At 34.3% G+C, this 23,826-nt stretch overlaps 1 protein-coding gene across 1 annotated transcript in view; it reads right to left on the bottom strand.

Moving 5' to 3' along the window:
* Positions 1 to 23,826, bottom strand: part of LOC127882219 (uncharacterized) — a 112,072-nt gene that overhangs the window by 29,806 nt on the left and 58,440 nt on the right. Inside the window, exon 5 of the mRNA XM_052430733.1 lies at positions 7,689 to 7,997. Coding sequence (XP_052286693.1) covers positions 7,689 to 7,997 — 309 coding nt within the window. The remainder of the gene's footprint in view (positions 1 to 7,688; positions 7,998 to 23,826) is intronic.

Raw genomic sequence — 23,826 nt, 5'->3', positions numbered from 1 at the left:
ATATAAACCTTGCTCTTTTTTTGGGGCATGTATATAAATTGCCAAATTAGCCTGTGCAGTTGGCTTTAACTAGATGTTAGCTTAGAAGAGACTTCCTTTAAATGAAAAATACTAAACACGTGTAGAATGTCTGCCCTGATTAGCCTGTGCAGACTGCACAGGCTAATCTGGGCTAACAGTTTACCCACATCAATTAAGCACAGTTTTCCGAGAGCGAGGGTCAGTTGAGACATACTGGAAGAAAACATTATTTTGTGTTTACATATACAGAAAAAATTTAATTGACTTGGATTGAGCATTGATTTATGCACACCAAATCTGATATTTGAATACATAAGTGCCAGAAAAACTGTCGAAGGTAGAAGTTTAAACAAGTCATTTGACCTGTGCAGTTGCTTCATATTTAACAATTCAAGTTGATAGCTCCTCTGAAGTATTATTTCAATTGAATCCTTCTTGTATACAAATAATGTTGCTATTTGTGTATGGGTTATTATTATAAAACACAATTATGCATCTTGTTTTGTTTTTTTGTAAATTAACTTCAACTTTCAGGAGTATGTGCACAACATTTACCCCCATTTACATAAGTATGGAGCACCAACAAGGTGCACAACTCTCACTAGATAATTCACAAGCACGCTAACATGTGTTACCTTTCCTAGTCTGCATTACAAAAACTTATGGGTAATCACCATGTATCCAAGCTCTTGGATTTGTCAAAAACTGCAATTGCTCATCATTACAGCATGTTAAAGAATACTTGGGGACCACTTATGTTATATAAGTGTATTTAATGTAGCTAACAGTGATTCATATGCAGCTGCTTTTTGTATGTTTCTGTAGAACTAATAATAAGAACAGCAGAACCTCAGAATATATTTTATAAATATTATTATAAATATTGTTAAAGCTACAGCAGTGGTGTGATTTAAGAACCACCCAAGGAGAGTAAAATGACCCCCCCCCCCCCCTTACAAGGTTCAGCTTAACTCTTCATTTCTATATACACATGTAGATCCCGCAAAATTAATAACTATTTGTAAAATTAGTTGGACAACTTAATGGAGGAAATCAGCTGAAATGAGGTAAAATCATAAAAATTTGCAATAATCAACAACTAAAGAAGAAGGAGAATTGTTTTTAATTAGTAAAAGAACAGAAAAAATACTCAAATGATGCACTTCATTGCTATAATTCTAGGGTATGTGTAAGGTGAGTCCTCAAACCATTTGAAATATACCAGTGCAGGGCCCAGTATCATGTACCAGTGCAGGGCCCAGTATCATGTACCAGTGCAGGGCCCAGTATCATGTACCAGTGCAGGGCCCAGTATCATGTACCAGTGCAGGGCCCAGTATCATGTACCAGTGCAGGGCCCAGTATCATGTACCAATGCTTTTAGTTGATGGATCCAAGGCAGTGATCCCAGTTTTTATTATTGTATGTTAACCATTTACCACTTAGATACATATTTTTCATGCATTTGTAGTCCCTAAGAAAGTTATATTTAATTTAAGACCTGTCTTACTAGATTAACGTTTTAAGGCTTCATTTCAAAACCTTAGATACATGTACTGATGAGCAGCAAACAGCATAAAGCCTGAACAGACTGCCAGTTACTCACAGGCTGTTCTGGTTTATGCTGTTTGCACATCACCATTTTCACTTTGCTTTTAAGTGGGAAAGGGATAAGAGATGGTATTCTGTTATAAACATAGTGGATAAGCAAGAGAACTTGCCCCTGATACAGTTTCTGAAGCTTCATGGTGTACCATACAGACAAATTTGATGCAATTAGATGAAATTTACATATTTTTTTAAGTCATGCTTGAAAATATTGAATGAACTATTTTGATGTTTGTGTACACAACAGTTCAGAAATGTAAGAACATTTAAGATAACAAATTGACCTCATGTCAAAAACCACATTTTACAATGTTCATACATCGGCACAGACAGACTTGGTTTTGTGAAAACAAAACAAGTGCCACAAGGAAGAAATGAGGAGCAAACAACAGAATGACAGGGAAGAAGATTGCACGAACGCCAAACAGACAATTGTGGTTATTTAAAATCACGCACAAATTATGGTCAAACATAATGACATAAGGGCATATGCCAGGTGCAATTCAATAGCAGGTGAACAAAATATCGATGCTCCACCTTTCTTCATGTCTAAGATTTTAAGTCATCCCAATTTAGCTGTTCGCCCAAGCAAGCCAAAATTCTTATATAAGTACTTACATCCAAGAAAATGTCACCAGACCACTTATATATGTATTTATTGAAAAGCTAAGCATGCCCAGTTCAAAATATACCAGTGCAGGGCCCAGTATCATGTACCAGTGCAGGGCCCAGTATCATGTACCAGTGCAGGGCCCAGTATCATGTACCAGTGCAGGGCCCAGTATCATGTACCAGTGCAGGGCCCAGTATCATGTACCAGTGCAGGGCCCAGTATCATGTACCAGTGCAGGGCCCAGTATCATGTACCAGTGCAGGGCCCAGTATCATGCACATTCTCAACTGTTCGCTAACCTCAGAGGTTGAGATCTGAGTTTCAACTCAGCTGAGTATCGTGACTGCTGCTCAGCTTACAAACATCTCATATCCATTATATAAGCTATACAAATAACCACATATTCTTCATCAAACTCACGGTTGAGTCATACTCGAAACTCAACAAAACATCTGTGAATAGTTATTTAAGGATGATGGTCAACATCATCTCAAGTGAGAAAAAAACTAAATGTTAAGTTAGAAATATTGACTTAAGTATGTTTATGATACTAGTCCAGGGATTGATGACTTGAGCTTATATTGATCACAAGGTTGTTTGTCCAATTTTGCTGCAAACCAGCTTGTAAATGCATCCATGTGCTTTAATTTTCTATGATATAAACAAGTGTTCTGCAGTCAGAGACATCTGCCCCTCCAAACAGGGCTTTAAACTAGTGACCCCAATTTTAAAAGGGGTCATTTACTGTCCATGGCCAATGGGCATGTGAAGAAGCAAGCCAATCAGTCAATTTGTTGATGAGTTATAGATCGGAAACAATTTTCACACCTATTAAGACAGTAACCTTGATCTTTGAACTAGTGACCCCAATTTTGATAGGGGTCATCTACTCTCCAAGGCCAATGTACATGGGATGTATCAAGCTGATCCGTTGATTCGTTGACGAGTCATTGATCGGAAACGCTTTTCACACTTATTGTGACAGTGATCATGACCTTTGACCTAGTGACCCCAATATCCATAGGGGTCATCTTCTGTCCAAGGCCAATGCACATGAAAAGTATTAAGCCAATCGGTGAATCAGTTGACGAGTTATTGATCAGAAATGATTTCACACTCAGTGTGTAACAGTGACCTTGACCTTTGACCTAGTGACCTCAATTTCAATATGGGTCATCTACTGTCCAAGGCCAATGCACATATTAAGTATCGAGCCAATCAGTCAATTGGTTTAGGATTTATTGATCGGAAATGATTTTCACACTTAGTGTGATAGTGACCTTGACCTTTGACCTAGTGACCCCAATTTCATTAGGGGTCATCAACTGTCCAAGGCCGATGCACATTTGAAGTATCAAGCAAATTGGTAAATTTATTGATGAGTTATTGATCAGAAACAAACTGGTCTACCGACATTCAGACTGGTCAACCGACAGGTCTACCAACAGACAGAGAGAAAAATAATATACCCCTTCTTCTTCAAAGAGGGGCATTATAATGGATAATTTTGATTCAGGGAAATTACCGTGGTATTATCTCTTCAGTTAAGTTGGAAAATCTAAATATTGTGTTTGCCCTCACAATTTTTTTCAAACTTTACTACGCTAATTATTTCACTGAAAGCAAACCCATTTTCTTTTAATTTAATGCTTTTGATTATTTTCACATAATCATTAGTTATATCTAGGATGTTTGATACCCGGAACATTTTCTTATTAATGTGTAGTACTTGGGACAACCAACATTCTTGCTCCATTTAAGATTTCAATTAATATTTTCGTGGATTTTAAACACAATTTGTTTGGACTGCTACTGGCCCTACTAACAGGCATTACCACTTACAGGGCTCAGCCTAGGTTCAAACTTGAGGGAGAAGTGACTTCTCCCTAGGCTGAAATTAGGGAGAAGTGAGGCCACTAGAAGGAGAAGTGATTTCTGTTCGGCGTTTAATAAAATTTTCGCTTGTTTTATACCCCTCATTACACCAAGCCTTAGTATCATCATCAATGACAAACAAATACTATTTTCAAATTCAATAAATCCTTTCATATTAAGTCACATAAATCAATTCATACAAATAAAACTTGTGATTTCCATGTGCATCATAAAAATAAACAGTACTTTAATAAGGCAATGACAATCTAAACCCTTACATAATGTACATGATTATTAGTCAATGATTTTTTTCACCTAATTGGGAACAGGTCCGGTACCAATGCCATTGGAAATTCTTCGCGTCATGAAATCACCAAATTGTGGTAAAAAACGAGTCTTAACAAAACACAATCTTAATGCATGGGACATATAGTATATCTATTACTGTTTATCCGAATTGTATACATATCAGAAATATGTACACTTGAGAATGCCTTACCTGTTTCATTTAATAATCCAAATTTTCCTTGTTGTTATCTGGTTTAACAAACCTTATTACACGTACATGTTTGTTAAATCCAGTAAATGCTTTCTCCATTATTGAATCACCATTACTTGTAATTTGAATCGCCAGCTTTGAATTGAACGCGGGTTTAATGTTACAATACATCTGCCATTTGCAATGTCGAAGGTCATGAGTCATGACGTAGCAATTTTATTCTACTCGGATAATTTATATCTAATCGAGGAAATGTGTTTTCTCAATGTCTATTGTGTAGTATTAGGACTTGTTAGTATAAAAATGAACTGTGATTCCAGTTTATATAAGATGGGCGTTACTCGTAATTATCGGTGGATTAACAAACTGACAAAAATCGCTGGACTTTTACAGTAGTGTATCTACGTAATTAATAGACCTTTGATCAATTTTGTTTTTCTTTAATAAGTTTTCCGACTTTTTTTCTGCCAAAAACCTGTAATTATCGAATGGTCAATCAATAATCACGTAATCATTAGACAACTTACAGCACGCGCAAAGAGGTTGCGGGATATAAAATAAAGTCGTTTACGTATGGATACGGTAGATAAAATTATGGAAATTAGCACTACAGTTTGCACGGGTGGGTTGTTAGTTTTCGTTTATATGGTTATGAATTAATGTCTGACAAAATAAATTGCACATCGACTGGATAATAAGTGTTAATGAGTTTTGAAACAAGTAAACAGTAGAACATACTAAAATAAATCGTATTCATATTTACTGTTGGGAATGTGTTGCGCGTGTAAACTTTTTTGAGCGTAAATACATGTCTATAACGACGTCATTTTATCGCTCAGGTAAACTACTGCATATGTATATACAATGCGCGCGTTCTCATTGGTAACTATGGATGTTAATGTACCACTTAACTCCGCCTGCAAGGCGTGTACTAATTGGGCTTGCAGAAAAGAGAACTATCCAAACTGTCGGCAAAATGACACTCGCTATGATCTTTTGATCTAAACCGTTATTGTTTGGAGTGAATGCCCATGTATGCTAGTTGCCTGGATAAGCTTTCACAGCAGTCGATCTTGCTGTGATAATAAACTGATAACATAACAAGCGTCATCGGTGACTTTATGACATGTGAAAATAGAGAATTTTTAGATGAAAAAGTGGAGAGAAAAAAACGTTGATGTTGTAAAAAAAAGAAGGCGAAGTCAATTTCTCCTTCATGTACTTTAAGGGCGACATTATTATGTCCCGGGCGAAGATGTCGCCCACGTCGCCCTCACGGCCGAGCCCTGCACTTAATTGACTGTCACAATTTGAGTCATCATAAGAAAAGCAGCAACAAATGGTAACTGTCACACAACATAGAAACATCATAAACAAGGTGAACATAAAGATGCATGTTCCGTAAACATCATAAACAAGGTGAACATAAAGATGCATGTGCCGTAAAATCCATTACTGTTGATACAGTGGAAGAGTGATCTGAAAGGGATTACTAATAAGTTCAACTTGTTTTGAAATGTCAATCTAAATGATTCGGAAAGGGTACCTGAAAAAAACACATAGGATTATTAACAAATACTCTGAATTTGAAAATAATATTTGAACCAAGATGGCCAGCTCCAATTTATGGAGGATTTACTCAGAAACGTCCAAACATCTCCTAGTAGTCACCTTAATTGGCCCTTGAAAACTGGAAAACCCTAAGGCAATTATAATTTACAGGTAAAGTATTTTATTATTTTAATTTAAGATATTTGTTTGCATCAAGGACTACATAGTTCATAAAAATGTACAGACTACAGACTGTTCATGCCCAAGCACAAAAATCCTGTGCATGAACGGACTACAGACTCGTTATTACAAAGATTACAGACAACTGATGGACACCTACAGACTACAGACTGGCTATGAACACAAAGACAACATTTGTAAACACAAGACAAAGACTGAATATGAACAATTAAACAACACAGTGGAAAAGAGAAATAACTGGCTGATCATTAACAATTACAGATAACAGACTACATAAAAACAGGTTCAAGACTGGATGTCTAAATAGAATGTGCTTGTGACAGAAAGGAAAACACTGTTTGGGGCTTTTGTTTAACATTATGCACAGCACAACAGCAAGTAATGACACATTGAAGCTGACTTGAGAAAAGCAAGATAAACATAGACTTTACTGTTAAGAACGGCCAAATGCAGATAAGTTCTTTTAGTTTCAGCTGAAAATAAAAATACAAAGACAAAAATATCAAGAGATGTGTTTGTCAGAAACACAATGCCCCCTATTGCGCCGCTTTGAAATAAAATTTCAATATATCATTTGGCAGGTTTAGAAAATATCTCCCTTGTATAGCTTATTACTTCCCTTGGATTGTATTTTTTGACTTTGACTTTTAAGGAAGACCGTGACCTTAAAATTATATCCTTTAAAAAAATATTACTTCCCTTGTGAAATTGATCTGTACCTGCCAAATGATATAAAATAGAAATTATCTCCTTTAAAGGCTTGTTACTTCCCTTGGATTTTGTTTTTTGACCTTTGACCTTGAAGGATGACCTTGACCTTTCACCACTCAAAATGTGCAGCTTCATGAGATACACATGCATGCCAAATATCAAGTTGCTATCTTCAATATTGCAAAAGTTATGGCAAACATTAAAGGTTTTTTTCGGACGGACGGACAGACTGACATACTGAATGACTGACTGACTGATGGACAGTTCAACTGCTATATGCCACCCTACCGGGGGCACAAAAATGTTAAACCATCAAAAGGGCACATGTCGACTGACTGTTACAGAAAAGCTGGTAATGGTTTACGAGTTGCCCAAAATTTGATGGCTTAACTCCTTTAAGGTATCTGAAATCTGGAATTCATTTCCATACTGCAACACTCGGTGTTTCCAGTTGTCAATTGATAACTTTAAATTCCCTTACATACAATCCTTCATGCATTAAAGAATTGTTCTTTAAATAATAAAGAATATAACAATTAAACTATTTTCATTTAACATGCAACACATTATAAATTATCAAGCATGTCATTTTCCTAACACATTACCCACCCAAACTTTGGTTTTCTCCAAAATATAGTCCTTCTCAGACGTCGCTGGTGTACTCGGCCCAGAGGTCAAAAGGTCATCAGCGCTTGACTGGCGCCGCATCTCCATGCGCTGAGCCGCAGTGGGAGTAGCGATCTCATTGAGTCGCTGCGCGAGCGCGCGCGAGGCCTGCTCCTGGTATGAGTCAAACTTGGCGCGCTGCTCGGCCAGCTGACGCTCTATAAGCTCGTTGAATGTCGGCTGCTGGCTCGTCTTCTGTTTGGCGTATGCCATCTTAAACGCATTGCCGATGATCGTATTCAGTTCTTCAGCCTGCAAGTTGGAAAAATCTATAGGTGAAATTGTAATTAGCCTTGAGAAAAAAATACTTGAACAAGGGACAAAATTGTCACAAAACCAGGTTTTCAATTAGAAAAAAGTCTGATAAAGGGAGACAAGTCAAACTGAACTGATTGTTTAAAATTAATACCCTTTGTTTCAAAATAAATATATTTTTAGTCGTGGCGACCTTGACCTTGGAGATATTGACGTAATTCTTTCGTGCGACACACCGTCCAATGATGGTGAACAAATGTGCCAAATGATTTTAAAATCTCACAATGAATGACATAGTAATATCCCGGACAACTCATTTATGGCCATTTTTGACCTTTGAACTCAAAGTGTGACCTTGACCTTGGAGATATCGACGTAATTCTTTCGCGCGACACACTGTCTTAGATGATGGTGAACAAATGTGACAAATGATTTTAAAATCTCACTATAAATGACAAAGTTAAGGCCCGGACAAGCTTGTTCCGCCCGCCCGCCGGCCCACACGCCTACCCGCCCGCCGACTTTCGCCAATCTAATAACCAGTTTTTTCCTTTGCAAAACTTGGTTAAAAAAATATTTTCATGCCGGAATACCAGATGGGTTGGAAAAATACACTGTGAAAATGGTAATTTTCACTACCTGGAAGAATATATGTCTGTAGACAAGATTCACATGGTATTTATTTTAAATCACAGTGTGACGTTGACCTTAAGCTCAACGTCTGTATTCAGCAACTGATTTTTTGACTTCAGAATAAAGAATAGACTGAAGTATATTTTCTTGTTTTGTAAAAGTTTTAAAAATTCAGGTTAACAAAGGCGCTAAATTGACATTAACAAACTGTTCTATAAAACTAGTTATTATGTTATTATAGGTGTTGAATGCCATTGGTAACATTGAAAATACAATTCTTCTTCAACATTTCATTTTTAAGATTATTTTGCTGGAACATTCACTTGAAGAATATTCTTCTAGAACATTACAGTTTTATAATCTTCTAGAACATTACAATTGTATAAATATTCTTCTAGAACATTACATTTTTAAGAATATTCGTCTAGAACAGAACATTTTCATGAATATTTTTCAAGAATATTACATTTTTAAGAATATTCTTCTAGAACTTTACATTTTTATGAATATTTTTCACTGAACATTACATTTTTTAGAATATTCTTCTAAAACATTACATTTTTAAGAATAATAATTTATTCTTCATTCTTGGACTGAAATCTTATATTTGGATGGTTTATACAGACACAGCACCCAACAATAGAACTCGACAGGGTGAACATGCTTTCTTAAAACTGTTGTAAAGAATTGCGAGCCAATAACCATTTCCAATTATATCATACAGATGCCAAGAAAACTTATAGGTAGATGGCTACTTCTTGTATATGTCATATTTAAAGCACTGCCAATGAGTAAAATGTAACCAGAATGTAAAACTGCCAAACAATGGCATCACAACATGGTGATAATTAAATATAATGTAGTCTTTGAACCACACAAATCTGACTCTGGTTTCTGAGGTTAATCCTTTGCATGCTGGAAAATTTGTCGTCTGCTAAAATGTTGTCTGCTGAATTTCTAAAATAAGCATTTTCTTTGGGTTTTTTTTAAAGAATACTATCAGAATAGCAAATAGTTTGGATCTTGATGTCAGACGTTCTGTGGCATCTCATCTGGATCCAAACTGTTTGCAAAGGCCTTCAAAATTCGGTTCCAGCACTGAAAGAGTTAACTAAATATTTTCCCATGTCTATATCTAACTTGTCAACCTTTAAGCATGTCAAAATAATTTCCTGTCTATCCATTGTAGCACAAAGCAGCCGAGTAACACTGACACATGCCATATATTCAGACTGAAAAGTTGATGAAGTAAATACTCAATGCTTCTGAGCAAATATCAAATATAAAAGTTTTTAATATATTGGCACTAGTGCCGCAGTGTGCAAATATTAAATTACATGAAAAGAAAAGCATTTTCTCTCACTGATATTCAAACTTAGTCCTTCATATCATTGTGGCATAAACTGTATGCTTTACTGGTTTATTTGTTGTTGTTGTTGTTTTTTCAATGTCAACAGACGTCCTTTCACAGTTCACATGGGTTAGCTAGTTTACCAGTTCTCAGTGTACATACTTATGCCAGAAACTGACAACTGCACGAATCACCTCACAAGTTTTGTGGCGGGCAGGTGATCATACCTGGGTTATTTGATTTTTTGCCCAGTGCTTTACCATCTTAGCTAGTTGACCTTATTCTATCTCTATTTTAACATCACAAGGAAGGCATTTTCAAGCCATATCTAAGAGTTTGTAATAGTGACGGGCCTGTACGAAAACTATGTGCCAATTCTGTACAGAGTCTGCATCAAATCAAGGCAGAATAAAGACATAATTCATTTATTCTGTACAGAGTGGACACAGACTCAGAATATTCCTCGAAATCTGAACAGATTTTTTAAGCAGACTTACTATGAACCAGATTTTTGTTGTATCTGTACTGATTATTATACCAGACAGAATTTAAATACTTTTCATTTTTTTAAAGACACAAAAAAAGACTCTGCATTTTAGCAAGACAGAGTTGACAGTACGTGGTTCAAGAATGAAGCAGAATATTTGACTTAGAAAACTATTGATGCATAATTTCAAAATAGGATAATTTAAGAAATTGACTTCTGATTCCAGTTTCAAATGTATTGCTCAATTACTCCCCTTTGATATAAATATGCCATCACTTTCTGTCTGCAGATTTTAAAGGTCATGTGGTTTTACAGCCGGTACAAATCTGTTTATCCATGTTTAGCTACAGAACAACTGTATTTTGGTATCATTCAATTACACAAGTGATTTGTATTGGTAATCATTGTTGTATAATTTAGATAAAAAAATTAGTGTATTGAAGTAAGTGCAGTACAGATGCTTTAAATTATGGTTGATGAGGTTGTTGTTGTTTTTTCTGCCCAGAAAAACAATCTGCTTAATAATTTAAAAAATTGCGAAATCTGTACAGAATTCGTGCTTTGTTTTTATTGAAAAACTCTAAAAATATAAATCGGTTCAACTGATTTTAAATGGACACCTAAAATTATCTGTTCAGATTCTGTACAGATTTTGTGTATTTAAATTTTCTGCCCAGAAAACAATCTGCTTAATAATTTTAAAAATTGTGAAATCTGTAGAGAATTTGTGCATTGTTTATATTGAAAATCTCTATAAATATAAATCTGGTTCAACTGATTTTAAAGGGACACCTAAAATTATCTGTTCAGACTCTGTACAGATTTTGTGTATTTAAATATGTACATAATCTGGTTGCAGTCTGTTTAAGACTTTTTCATACAGGAGGCATTCCGGAATTTAAATATCAAAGAAAAACCCAATTTGAGAAAAAAATTCCCAATTTGATTTTTTTTAGGAAGAGTGTTTTGATTATTATAATTCACTATCGTTTAAGGGGTGTTGCTGCAGTTTATTTAACCGAGGATATATTTATAGCAACACCGATGATGCTTATAATTATCACAACTCAATATTTTTGTTATCAGTATCATCAGAAATGACCGAGTTGGTTCATAATACAATTGTCAGTGGTTCAATCCCATTTTTTCTTTCTTTAATTTCATACTTGTTTTATACTGGAGCTCTTTAGTCCTGTTGTTTACATTTATCAATTTAATGCATTTAAACACAAACCTCAAAACATGCCGAAATCTGTGAACATGTAAGTTATTAATGATTAAGGTCGAGTTTGATACTGTATGGTATTATGTTTGTGATTAGATATTGTTTTTTATTAATGTCTTTTGGTAAGCTGTTGTGATCCCAGTTAAGATTGTAAACAATTTCTAATGTTTATGCATATTTCTGACAATGTATGTATCGGTACTTGGGTTTTATCTTACTGCTGTTTTTTTTAATGAAATTTGACGTCTAGATGGTAGGAATAATTAAAACAAAAAATCTCTGTTAAAAGCGCGGTGACCCCCTTTTTTTATTTGTGTTTTATGATGACAATACATAGATGAACATATTTGAGCAGTTTCGCAGAATTCTATTTGGCAGAAAAAAATTAATTCCATTTATGTGGTTAAAATAGTAAAGAAATGATGTTTTTTTGGGTGACATACAAATTGTAACAAATAAATTTCTTAAAATTTACCTTGTGTACTTCATTTTATTGGTAGTGTGTGGTTTAATTAAATGGTATATGATGTGTCAAGCAATATAAGTCCCCTACCGGCTCCACCATTGTCAGAAATTCCACCATTTTCAGATAAAAAAATATTTTATTTGTTACAATAGCAACAAGAATTTTTTACATAGGAACAAAATGAAATGACGTGCATAATGTCCATATTGCCATCTATCCATGTTTCAAGTTTCATGAAAAAATATTTAGAACTTTAAAAGTTATCACAGGATCCAGAAAACCACCATTTCGGCAGTATTTCTAGTCTATTTGTTGCCATAGCAACCAGAATTTTTGACGTAGGAGCGAAATGAAATGACGTGCATAATGTCCATATTGACATCTATCCACGTTCCAAGTTTCATGAAAAAATATTAAGAATTTTTTAAAGTTATCGCAGGATCCAGAAAAGTGTGACAAGCTCACAGACTAACAGATGCACAGAGCGAAAAACATTAGTCAGATTACTAATAGTATCTACATGTTGCCAATTTCATAGGTAATTAATGATTTTTACGCAATTAGAGATTTTTCAGTTTTATTGAAAAAGTACATGTTATATAATGATGAATAAAATCAAAACAAGGCCGATCACCCTATGTTTTTATTTAATTTTTCATATAGTATTTGTATGTTTATCTTAAATATAAGTTTTTGACAAAATTTATTTGATGGAAAAAAATCAGCAAAACTGCAGCAACACCCCTTAAAATACAAGGTATATTGCTATAATTTATATAATTTTGTTCTTATATTTTGAAGTATTATAAAGAGTTATATTTAATTAGCAAAATCCAACATAAATGACATGATTTGGTGAATGGAGTTGTCATAGAAAACAAAGAAAGTGTCTTTAATTAAAACATTTAATTAGATAATAAATAAACAATTCTTGAACATGTTGATAAAATAATGATATTTACAACTGATTTTGTAATGGAACAGCAAAATTATTGTATTTGTATTTAAAGAAACACATATATCCCACCTTAAAACCTATTCATTCACGAAACTAAAGAATGTATACATACACTTAATCTTTGATGACACTGAACACAGCTATGAGCACATTTCATGGCAGTTAAACCAAACCATAACCAGGTGACAGTGCAGTTAATCTCTTGCGTTTATAAATGATCATGACGAAACATTCCATCTCTGATCCATGTACAGACGTCTAGGCAAACATTTTATGTGCATTTTTTCATTACTCGGGAATCGAGGGTGGGTGGCAAGATCTCAATGCATTCAGTTTCTCAAACGCTAAATACACAGTAAGCAATATGATTAAAAGGCAATGATCAGTAATTGAAACTGACTTCTTGAAAAGGCTGTATAGGATTTCAATGGTAAATGATCACATCTATGCATTGGTCTTTCTTTCATAATATGCATTTTTATATCTACATAGCATTGCCAGTTTGTTTATTGTGCTTGTCTGTTTGATATTGTTTTCAATAAATTTGAATCTAAAATGTTGATGTCTCTTTTATGTCATGTATTTTTCTTGAGATGTAAATATTACACACAAAAGAACTTTTCTTAACTGTGTAAAACAAGACATATCTTAACAAATAGACACATTTGCACAATAAAAAACATCATAAAACAAATATAATATCACCAATAAAGAATATTTGATAAAACATGAAAATCATGGGCATTTCATTTTGTCACAAAATAAATCTTTCCCTCTTCATCCAGGTTTTTGTCTCATCATTTTGGGAATACCAAAGACCTATATTAATGAACTAGGTTATTTTAGGAGTCAATCTACTTTTAATTGGGGAACACACAAAAATATATTTACAAATTTTGAACCATATGTGATATAACTTATAAACAAGAGGCCCATGAAGGCCTGAATTACTCTACTGGCTGGAATCAATATGGCTCAAGCCAGTGATAGTATGAACAACCTGAATAAGTTTTAAATAAACAGACCCAAAGTTGGAAATTTATCGCATAAACAAGAAGAAACGTAAAATTTAAACTTCAAATGGCTCCTTTTCAACAATAAGTTGGACAAATTTTCTTCACTCTCGGGGTTCTGGCCCTTGATGATATAAAACATCCGTTGAAGTTTCAAAAGGATAGAACTTTATATGTAAACAAACAAGAAATGTGTTTGTCGGAAACACTATGTCCCCTTCTGCACCGCTTTGAATTAAAAAAAAATACCATTGACCTTAAAGGATGACCTTGACCTTTCACCACTCAAAATGTGCAGCTCCATGAGATACACATGCATGCCAAATATCAAGTTGCTATCTTCAATATTGCAAAAGTTATGGCAAAATGTTAAAAATATTTTCATGTTTTTCACAAATTCAAGGGGAGGTAATTCTGGACTTATAACTCCGATATTGCTCATTTTCAATAAGGTTTGACTCATCATTCAGATAAAGACACTGTACAAGTTGGGAAATGAAAAGGATGAAAACTGTGGACTTTATTGCGTAAACAAGTCTAATTTCACAATTTTCTCAAATTCAAGAGGAGATAATTCTGGACTTTTTACTCTGATGTAACCCATTTTATATAGGGTTTGAGTCCTCATTAATATAAAGACACTGAACTAGTTTGAAATGAAAACTGTGGACTTTATCGCGTAAACAAGAAAAAGTATAACACACGCACGGACGACGGTAACCACGCCATGACATGAGGATTTTTTTACTTTTGACCTTGAAGGATGACCTTGACCTTGATCTTTCACCACTCAAAATGTGCAGCTCCGTGAGATACACATGCATGCCAAATATGAAGTTGCTATCTTTAATATTGCAAAAGTGATGGCAAAATGTTAAAGATTTTCATTTTTTTCTCAAATTCAAGGGGAGATAATTCTGGACTTTTTACTCTGATGTAACCCATTTTCAAAAGGGTTCGAGTCCTCATTAATATAAAGACATTGAACAAGTTTGAAAAGAATCGGATGAAAACTGTTGACTTTATCGCGTAAACAAGAAAAAGTCTAACGCACACACGCACCCACGGACGACGGAAACCACGCCATGACATAAGCTCTTCGGGCCTTCGGCCAGTAGAGCTAAAAATTGTAAACTCCAAACATCAACTTATCAATAAAATATAAATTGCACTTTTTATGTATAGTATACTCATCATTACTTAACATCAAAAAGTCAAACTTTCAATAGGGAATTTCCAGACTAGATTTTGGAAAAAAGAAACTTTTTTCAACTGGGAATATGACCCAATAATGGCCATAGAATCTGCAAACGCAAAAAAATACTCTCATCTGAAATGTAACTGAGACCAGCAACATTGTTGATACAGTGAATGAAAATGTTACATGAGAAAACAAAGATGGGTGAACCTAATGACAAATAACATGAGGGGGTTGTATTGTGCCCTGAAGGAAATACCCAGACTGTTGTGTAACCTAACTCAGGCTAAATTTCTACACATATAAACAACATATCAGTTCGAATTATTTCAAAATAGCTCATTTTAATGAAGCATAATGGTCTTACCGGTATAAATATACTAACATTGTAAAATATTTTATTTTACTAAAAACTTGCTGTTAATATAATATTATACCAATAATGCTTTTTAAATTAACATGATGACCAAAATATATGTTTTCTATTTGAAATAATTATTGATTTATAAAATAAAATTAGTATTGCTTAAAATAAAACACTTAAAAAAACTGTAACATGTAAAAAAAACTCTGCAATAAAGCAAAATCTCTATCAAAATAGCAAAAAAGTAAAATAGTTGATATTCTAACACCAATTTATTAGAAAAACAAGGGACAAAATTGTCACAAAACCAGGTTTTCATTGTGAAAAAAAAATCTGATAAAGGGAGAAAACTCAAACTGAACTTTTGAAATGAACAAACAAAATTAACCCCCTTTGTAAGTTTTTTTTTTTTTTTAATCTATTTTTAGTCGTGGCGACCTTGACATTGGAGATATTGACGTGATTCTTTCGTGCAACACACCGTCCCATGATGGTGAGCAAATGTGCCAAATGATTTTAAAATCTCACAATGAATGACATAGTTATGGTCAGGAAAAGCTCATTTATGGCCATTTTTGACCTTTGAACTCAAAGTGTGACCTTGACCTTGGAGATATCGACGTAATTATTTCGCGCGACACACCGTCCAATGATGGTGAACAAATGTGCCAAATGATTTTAAAATCTGACAATGAACGACATAGTTATGGCCCGGACAAGCTTGTTCCGCCAGCCCGCCAGCCAGCCAGCCTTGCCCGCATTTGCCAATCTAATAACCAGTTTTTTCCTTCAGAAAACCTGGTTAACAAGAGATGTGTTTGTCAGAAACACAATGCCCCCTATTGCCCCATTTTGAAGCCATATATTTGACCTTTGACTTTAAAGGATGACCTTGACCTTTCACCACTCAAAATGTGCAGCTCCATGAGATACACATGCATGCCAAATATCAAGTTGCTATCTTCAATATTGCAAAAGTTATAAGTTAAAGTAAAATTTTAACCAAGGTTAAAGTTTTGGGACAGAATGACAGACAGGTCAAAAATAATATACCCCTGTTCATTCTATCCGAGGGCATAAAAACTGCGAGTTTTGCAACATTTTAACACAAATTGGTATAATTATCTATACATAAAATGTGATGTTAATATTACTCATATCCAAATTCCATTATTCATGTACGAATAGCACATGCACTTGAGTGTGTAGGGTTTCAAACGAAGCAAAATATACAACAAGTCACAAAGCATGTAAAGATCTCATTGGATGCGTTTGTTTTGAAGGAAGTCCTCAAACAAAAACCCTAAACACAACAACAAACCACTTGTACATTATTCTTAATTTATAGTTTTTATGTCACATATACAAAGAGCAAATAAAATACACTAATTGAACCTTTAGCTGGTCCTTTATTTGTGGCAAGGAACTAATTGCATTAACGAAGCACATAACAAGTAGTAGACAAGACGCACACATACGTAAAGAACACATACTAACAAACAAAATTATGGTCAGCACCTTGGAACTGTCATGCAAAGCACTGGGGATTTAAGCGGGTTAGGAGGAGCACAAAACCTTACACCAGACCCAGAATTATTCATTTCATACAACATTTTTGTATACAACAATATGTGAACATAAAAATTCTGTATAAACCTAATTAATAGCATCCAGGCTGCATTTCTGACATTATTTGCTGAGTTATATTACCTAATTTATAACATTTCTTCAGCCTTAGGACAAATGCTCATGGCAATGTCTAGTAAAAACAATTTTTGAGCAATTCAATAAAAACATTTACACCAACCTGTTTAATATTGCCAGTAATTCATATAATTATGTACATCATTTAAAGTCAACAATAAAGCATGTGTAATGTTAACATCTGCTAGAAACAAATTTCAAAGTTCAAGAGGAAACCATTTTCTCTATATGAAACAACATGTACTGGTGATGCACAAATATCTAATAAAAGTTAGCTGTTGTTATCAATAAATTATAAAAACAAACCTGTTTGATACATCCATAATTTGCCAATTATCATTTTACTACAGTACAAAAAGTTTACAAGAAAACTGTTAATGCATTCAATTTAATTGTATCAATTTTATGATGTATATTGTTTAAACTGCACTGAACAATCCAATCTAGTGTGTCAGGAGGTTTAAAACATGTAGTTTCATCCCCATTTTAACTGCATTAATCATTTATACTACCTATTTACACATAGGATTCCCTCGACACCAAATCATCAGAGGTATAAATCGCCTTGATAACATCTCGTCTACCGAAAAACGCTTGAAACCAAATGTGGTGGTTAAAAGCTTACCTAAGCACAACATATGTGGATAGAATGTAAAACTGGATAATTTAAATAAAGTGACCATACATTTGTCCTAAGTGTTACAGTATTGTGTGATTTATGTGAATGTGTTTATTTTACCATAAACATTTTATTAACTACTGTCCATGTTAACATTGTGAAATATGAAAGTTAAATTAATAATGACACCATACATATGTTGCAAGCAGGGATCATATTTTTTTCGGTTTTGTCGGTCCTAGACCGATTGAGGTCTTGAAAGACCGATTGAAAATCCCAAACAGTCGGTCTGATTCTGTTTGCTAAAATTCCCATGTCATGAAATCGATTAAACAGTGCACACCCTTATTACGTTCTTATCTCGGTTAGGTGTGATAAACCATACCCTGCAGTCTCTAAACCGGTCAGGACCAGATTATTGCACGTCAGCCGACTAGTATCAGAGTATGGCCCCAAGCAGCGAAGATTCGCGCGGCTGTGTATTAGTCACGCGTGAATAACCCCGTGTCAATATCAATTTAGATAATTTCACTGGTTTATACCTAGCACAATCAGTTCGTAATGTGTACTCGTCAATCGTTGACAGTTACTTCGGAGATACAAACCTCGATGTTATCCTCGTGGAAATTGTGCATTTCATGCATGATACAGTAAACTGTCATATAAACAAAGAAGAAAATCGGATATTCTGCAATAATTGTGGGCGGACCTTATACACTGAAAGCACGCGCTGTAATTAAACAAAATATGCCGATACATTTTCTACCAGCGTAATAATTCGGCAATAAATAAATAAAAGTCGCGGATCTGATCGACAGAACAGCCGAAAGTTTTTTTTATGGGCGGAACTTCACATAAAATAGTACACAAGAAAAATAATATACATTGCATAAATCATTAGTTAAATTTTGTTAGAATCGAAATAATTCGTGTTTTTTATTATTTTGTTGAATAACCCACGACCGAAAGTTTAGATGCGTGGTTTCAAATCATTTAATCACTACGCATCTTAACTATCGGCCGTGGGTTATTCGACTACAAACTATAACGTACATGAATTATTATGCCCCCCTTCGAAGAAGAGGGGGTATATTGCTTTGCTCATGTCGGTCGGTCGGTCCATCCACCAGGTGGTTTCCGGATGATAACTCAAGAACGCATACGCCTAGGATCGTGAAACTTCATAGGTAGATTGATCATGACTCGCAGATGACCCCTATTGATTTTGAGGTCACTAGGTCAAAGTCACGGTGACCCGAAATAGTAAAATGGTTTCCCGATGATAACTCAAGAACGCATACGCCTAGGATCATGAAACTTCATGGGTAGATTGATCATGATTTGCAGATGACCCCTATTGTTTTGAGGTCACTAGGTCAAAGGTCAAGGTCACGGTGACCCGAAATAGTAAAATGGTTTCCGGATGATAACTCAAGAATGCATACGCCTAGGATCACGAAACTTCATGGGTAGATTGATCATGACTCGCAGATGACCCCTATTGATTTTGAGGTCACTAGGTCAAAGGTCAAGGTCACGGTGACCCGAAATAGTAAAATGGTTTCCGGATTATAACTCAAGAATGCATACGCCTAGGATCATGAAACTTCATGGGTAGATTGATCATGACTCGCAGATGACCCTTATTGATTTTGAGGTCACTAGGTCAAAGGTCAAGGTCACTGTGACCCGAAATAGTAAAATGGTTTCTGGATGATAACTCAAGAATGCATACGCCTAGGATCATGAAACTTCATGGGTAGATTGATCAAGACTCGCAGATGACCCCTATTGATTTTGAGGTCACTAGGTCAAAGGTCAAGGTCACGGTGACCCGAAATAGTAAAATGGTTTTCGGATGATAACTCAAGAACGCATATGCCTAGGATCATGAAACTTCATAGGTAGATTGATCATGACTCGCAGATGACCCCTATTGATTTTGAGGTCACAAGGCCAAAGGTCAAGGTCACGGTGACCCGACATAGTAAAATGATTTTCGGATGATAACTCAAGAACGCTTTTGCCTAGGATCATGACACTTCATAGGTACATTGATCGTGACTCGCAGATGACCCCTATTGATTTTCAGGTCACTAGGTCAAAGGTCAAGGTCACAGTGACAAAAAACGTATTCACACAATGGCTGCCACTACAACGGACAGCCCATATGGGGGGCATGCATGTTTTACAAACAGCCCTTGTTTCTTAACTATTTGGTTTTGTTATTGTCAGTAACAAACCTACGCACAGACATTTGTTGGGTTCAATGCATGTTTGTAAGCTATTATCGAGTTGACAACGATTTAAAACATCGGTATAGATTTACACAGACTAATAACAGTCAGATAAAACAACATACCAAACAACAAATGTCAATGAAATAGCAAATGATAAAACAAATTGAGAAAACTCGTATGTTCCGTTTAAAAATAATGCCTAAGGGAACTTTTACATTTATTATACCATCTTCATGAATAGCAAAATCAATGGTATATATTTTAACGTAATTTGACATGATTTCGGATATAAATTTTCGGACACTTTTTCTCCATTCAAATCCGGACCGATTGATGTTGCGGGAAAATATGATCCCTGGTTGCAAGATAACATAGAAAACATTCTTGATCTGGACCAAATTATATGGTTGAGTTAAGTTTCCTCCCCGTCTTCACATAAATTTTATAGAGAACTTGCTAGAATTACATGTATCATGTTATAAAGTAAACTTAAAATGTTCTACTTTACTTGCCTGACTATATAAATTCAATTACATTCTTGCCCAATTTTCATTTTACTTGTCCTGGGGCAAGGGAATTAGCATGAAAACTGCAGTCTGAGTCCCATCAGTTATACATCAATAATGGAAATGAATAAAAAAAATTAATGAATTCAAATGAATAGACAATCATTATTTGGATACTGTTTAGCTTAAAGCGGGACATCACGATTTTTATATGTGTTAAATTGTAATATATTGATAAAAATATGTTACAATAAGTTATTATAACACAAAATAGGCAAGAAAAATTATACATTAATGACGAATTTCATAAATGCAGCAAGACAAATTAGCGCCCAGAGCCGATTGTGATGAAGATATTTCTTACATATTTTCCTACAATAACCGAAGAATTTGTCTTTTAATTTGGATCGAAGTTAGTGTTTGTGGGATGTACAGGGTTCTCAATAAGAGCCGGCTGTCTGCCAAATCCGCCGTTTGAAATCAGATTTTGGCCGGTTGAAAATCGCTCAGATTCGGAAAATCGGCAATTTACTTTTCGAAATTTGCGTGTCTTTTCGGTAATTTTGCTCCTTTTTGCTATTAAGCAAAGACATTGCTTGATTATCTCCCTTAACGAATTAAAACAACAACAATCAAATGGCGCAAATTGGAATCGGTCAAAAACCAGTCAAATATTTTGACGTTCTTTTCATCACATGGTGAATTTTTGTTCCTGATTGCTTGCGTTCTTTGTGTTAATGCAAAGTTATTGTTGTGAAAGTTTGTTTTAATTCAGTTACATTTCAAACTAGAAGTGTCACGCAAAATATGCATGGTAGAAGGACGATCAGGCCTTTTCCCCATTCCTGTACTGTAGGGCCGAATTTAGGCCCAATTCCCAATCCAAAAATCGAAGTTTTTTCCTAATCAGAATAAAATGTCCAAATTGGAACCTTGTGCAATAAAACCCCGTCAAAATCTTAAAAATTGACCCTAAAAATCGAGTGCAATTACGTATCCGAAAGTCGTATTTATCAGAATTGTGATACACTTTATTTGTGAAAAATCGCATTTTATACGAGTTAAAATTTTACAAAAGTGAAAAAGAGCTTTTTTCATGTATCTGTTGTTAGTTAAAAACGCTCAAATTCATAAAATGCACAAAAAATGCTCAAATGTAAGTGCCTTGTTGACCATTAAAATAGCCATCAATTGTCCCAAAATGCAGGAAATCAAGTGCTCAATTTTAAAATTTTCCGGGGGAGCATGCCCCTAGAAGGCCTGTTGGTTTCACATTTTGGCCTGTTGGCTCAAAAGTTATTGAGAACCCTGGATGTATGAATAGATATTGTTGCAGGACATTAAAATGATCCGTTAAACTAAATTTAGGTTCACATCGTACAAGCATAATATACATGCTTGCGAATTCGACTATACAGACATTTACGATTTCAGAATAAACCCATTTATGCCTAGTGGACTCTCTCATCCTTTGTGGACTCTCCCATCCTTCTAAATTGGATCAATTTATTTCCAAAATTAGGGATGTCTAGTATATTTCTTTCCATATTTAGAATATTTCTTACAGAAACTCCTTTAAGCAAACAGCGCAGACCCAGATGAGACGCCGCATCATGTGGCATCTCATCTGGGTCTACGCTGTTTGCCAAGGCCTTTTTTCTAGACGCTAGGCATAAATGGGTTAAATATCTTGCGTATTTCGCAGTTTTCGACACATGTTCTTCTAAACTTTTATTTGAATTTATATTGAAATATATGTATAATAAGTGTTTTACACATTTTATATAAATTCATAAATATTTGACACAATCGAGCAGTCCCACTTTAAGTCACTCAAGTGAAGTATTCTCAATAACACGGCGACCAAATTATAGACTGATCCCGGAATTCGCTCTTTAGAAGAACCCACTAATCCCTCGGTACAAACAATGCTGGTCCATTATATGAACCAATATAGCTTGATTTTAATAATAATGGTTAATATGGTGTGTTATTTTCAAAGGATTATAAATGGGTCAGCTTTATTTGTACCAGCAGATTAGTGGTTTTTTCCAAAAGGTTGCTTTTGCGAGATACATATATTCCATCCCATCATCAACAATTAAGGCCTACTCTAACTGATATCATGATGCGATTCCGAGTTTTAAAGGGGCTTTAAAGGGGCTTTCCCACAAACATAATTCAATTCAAATTATGTTTATGAGAGAATTTATTAATTTGATCTGTAATAATTGCATCTAATTCTGGTAATAGGTGAAAGAGCTAGGTATGAAAAAAAGTCTACTTTTTTTCACTAACTCAAACAGCAGCTATTGCATGAACAGAAAATATACAATCAATATAACCAAATCGTTATTATTTAATGGATATCAATGCCTTGTGCATTGTTGTCATGCAATTGTTTCCATGTCATAAATTAATAACAGTATTGTATAATAAGGCTCCTCTCTTGCTTGAAGATTCACTTTGTGTATATTTGTTTTTTAGTCTTTTGTGTATATTTGTTTTTTAGTCTTTAGTGTATATTTGTATTTTAGTCTTTTGTGTATATTTGTATTTTAGTCTTTTGTGTATATTTGTATTTTAGTCTTTTGTGTATATTTGTATTTTAGTCTTTTGTGTATATTTGTATTTTAGTCTTTTGTGTATATTTGTATTTTAGTCTTTTGTGTATATTTGTATTTTAGTCTTTTGTGTATATTTGTATTTTAGTCTTTTGTGTATATTTGTATTTTAGTATTTTGTGTATATTTGTATTTTAGTCTTTTGTGTATATTTGTATTTTAGTCTTTTGTGTATATTTGCATTTTAGTATTTTGTGTTTGTATTTTAGTCTTTTGTGTTTATTTGTATTTTAGTCTTTTGTGTATATTTGTATTTAGTTTTTTGTGTATATTTGTATTTTAGTCTTTTGTGTACATTTGTATTTGTTTTGTTTTTTTTTTTTTATTCAATATCATACATATAATGTAAACATGTATATGATCATACAACACAGTGATTGTATAAAGCAATAAAGTTCAGACATGTTATACAAGATATGCTATTATATATATATATAT

Source organism: Dreissena polymorpha, chromosome 5, assembly GCF_020536995.1.
Source record: "Dreissena polymorpha isolate Duluth1 chromosome 5, UMN_Dpol_1.0, whole genome shotgun sequence".
Taxonomy (NCBI): Eukaryota; Metazoa; Mollusca; class Bivalvia; order Myida; family Dreissenidae; genus Dreissena; species Dreissena polymorpha.
Note: the sequence above shows the minus strand (reverse complement) of the source record. Positions and strands in the feature narration are given on the sequence as shown.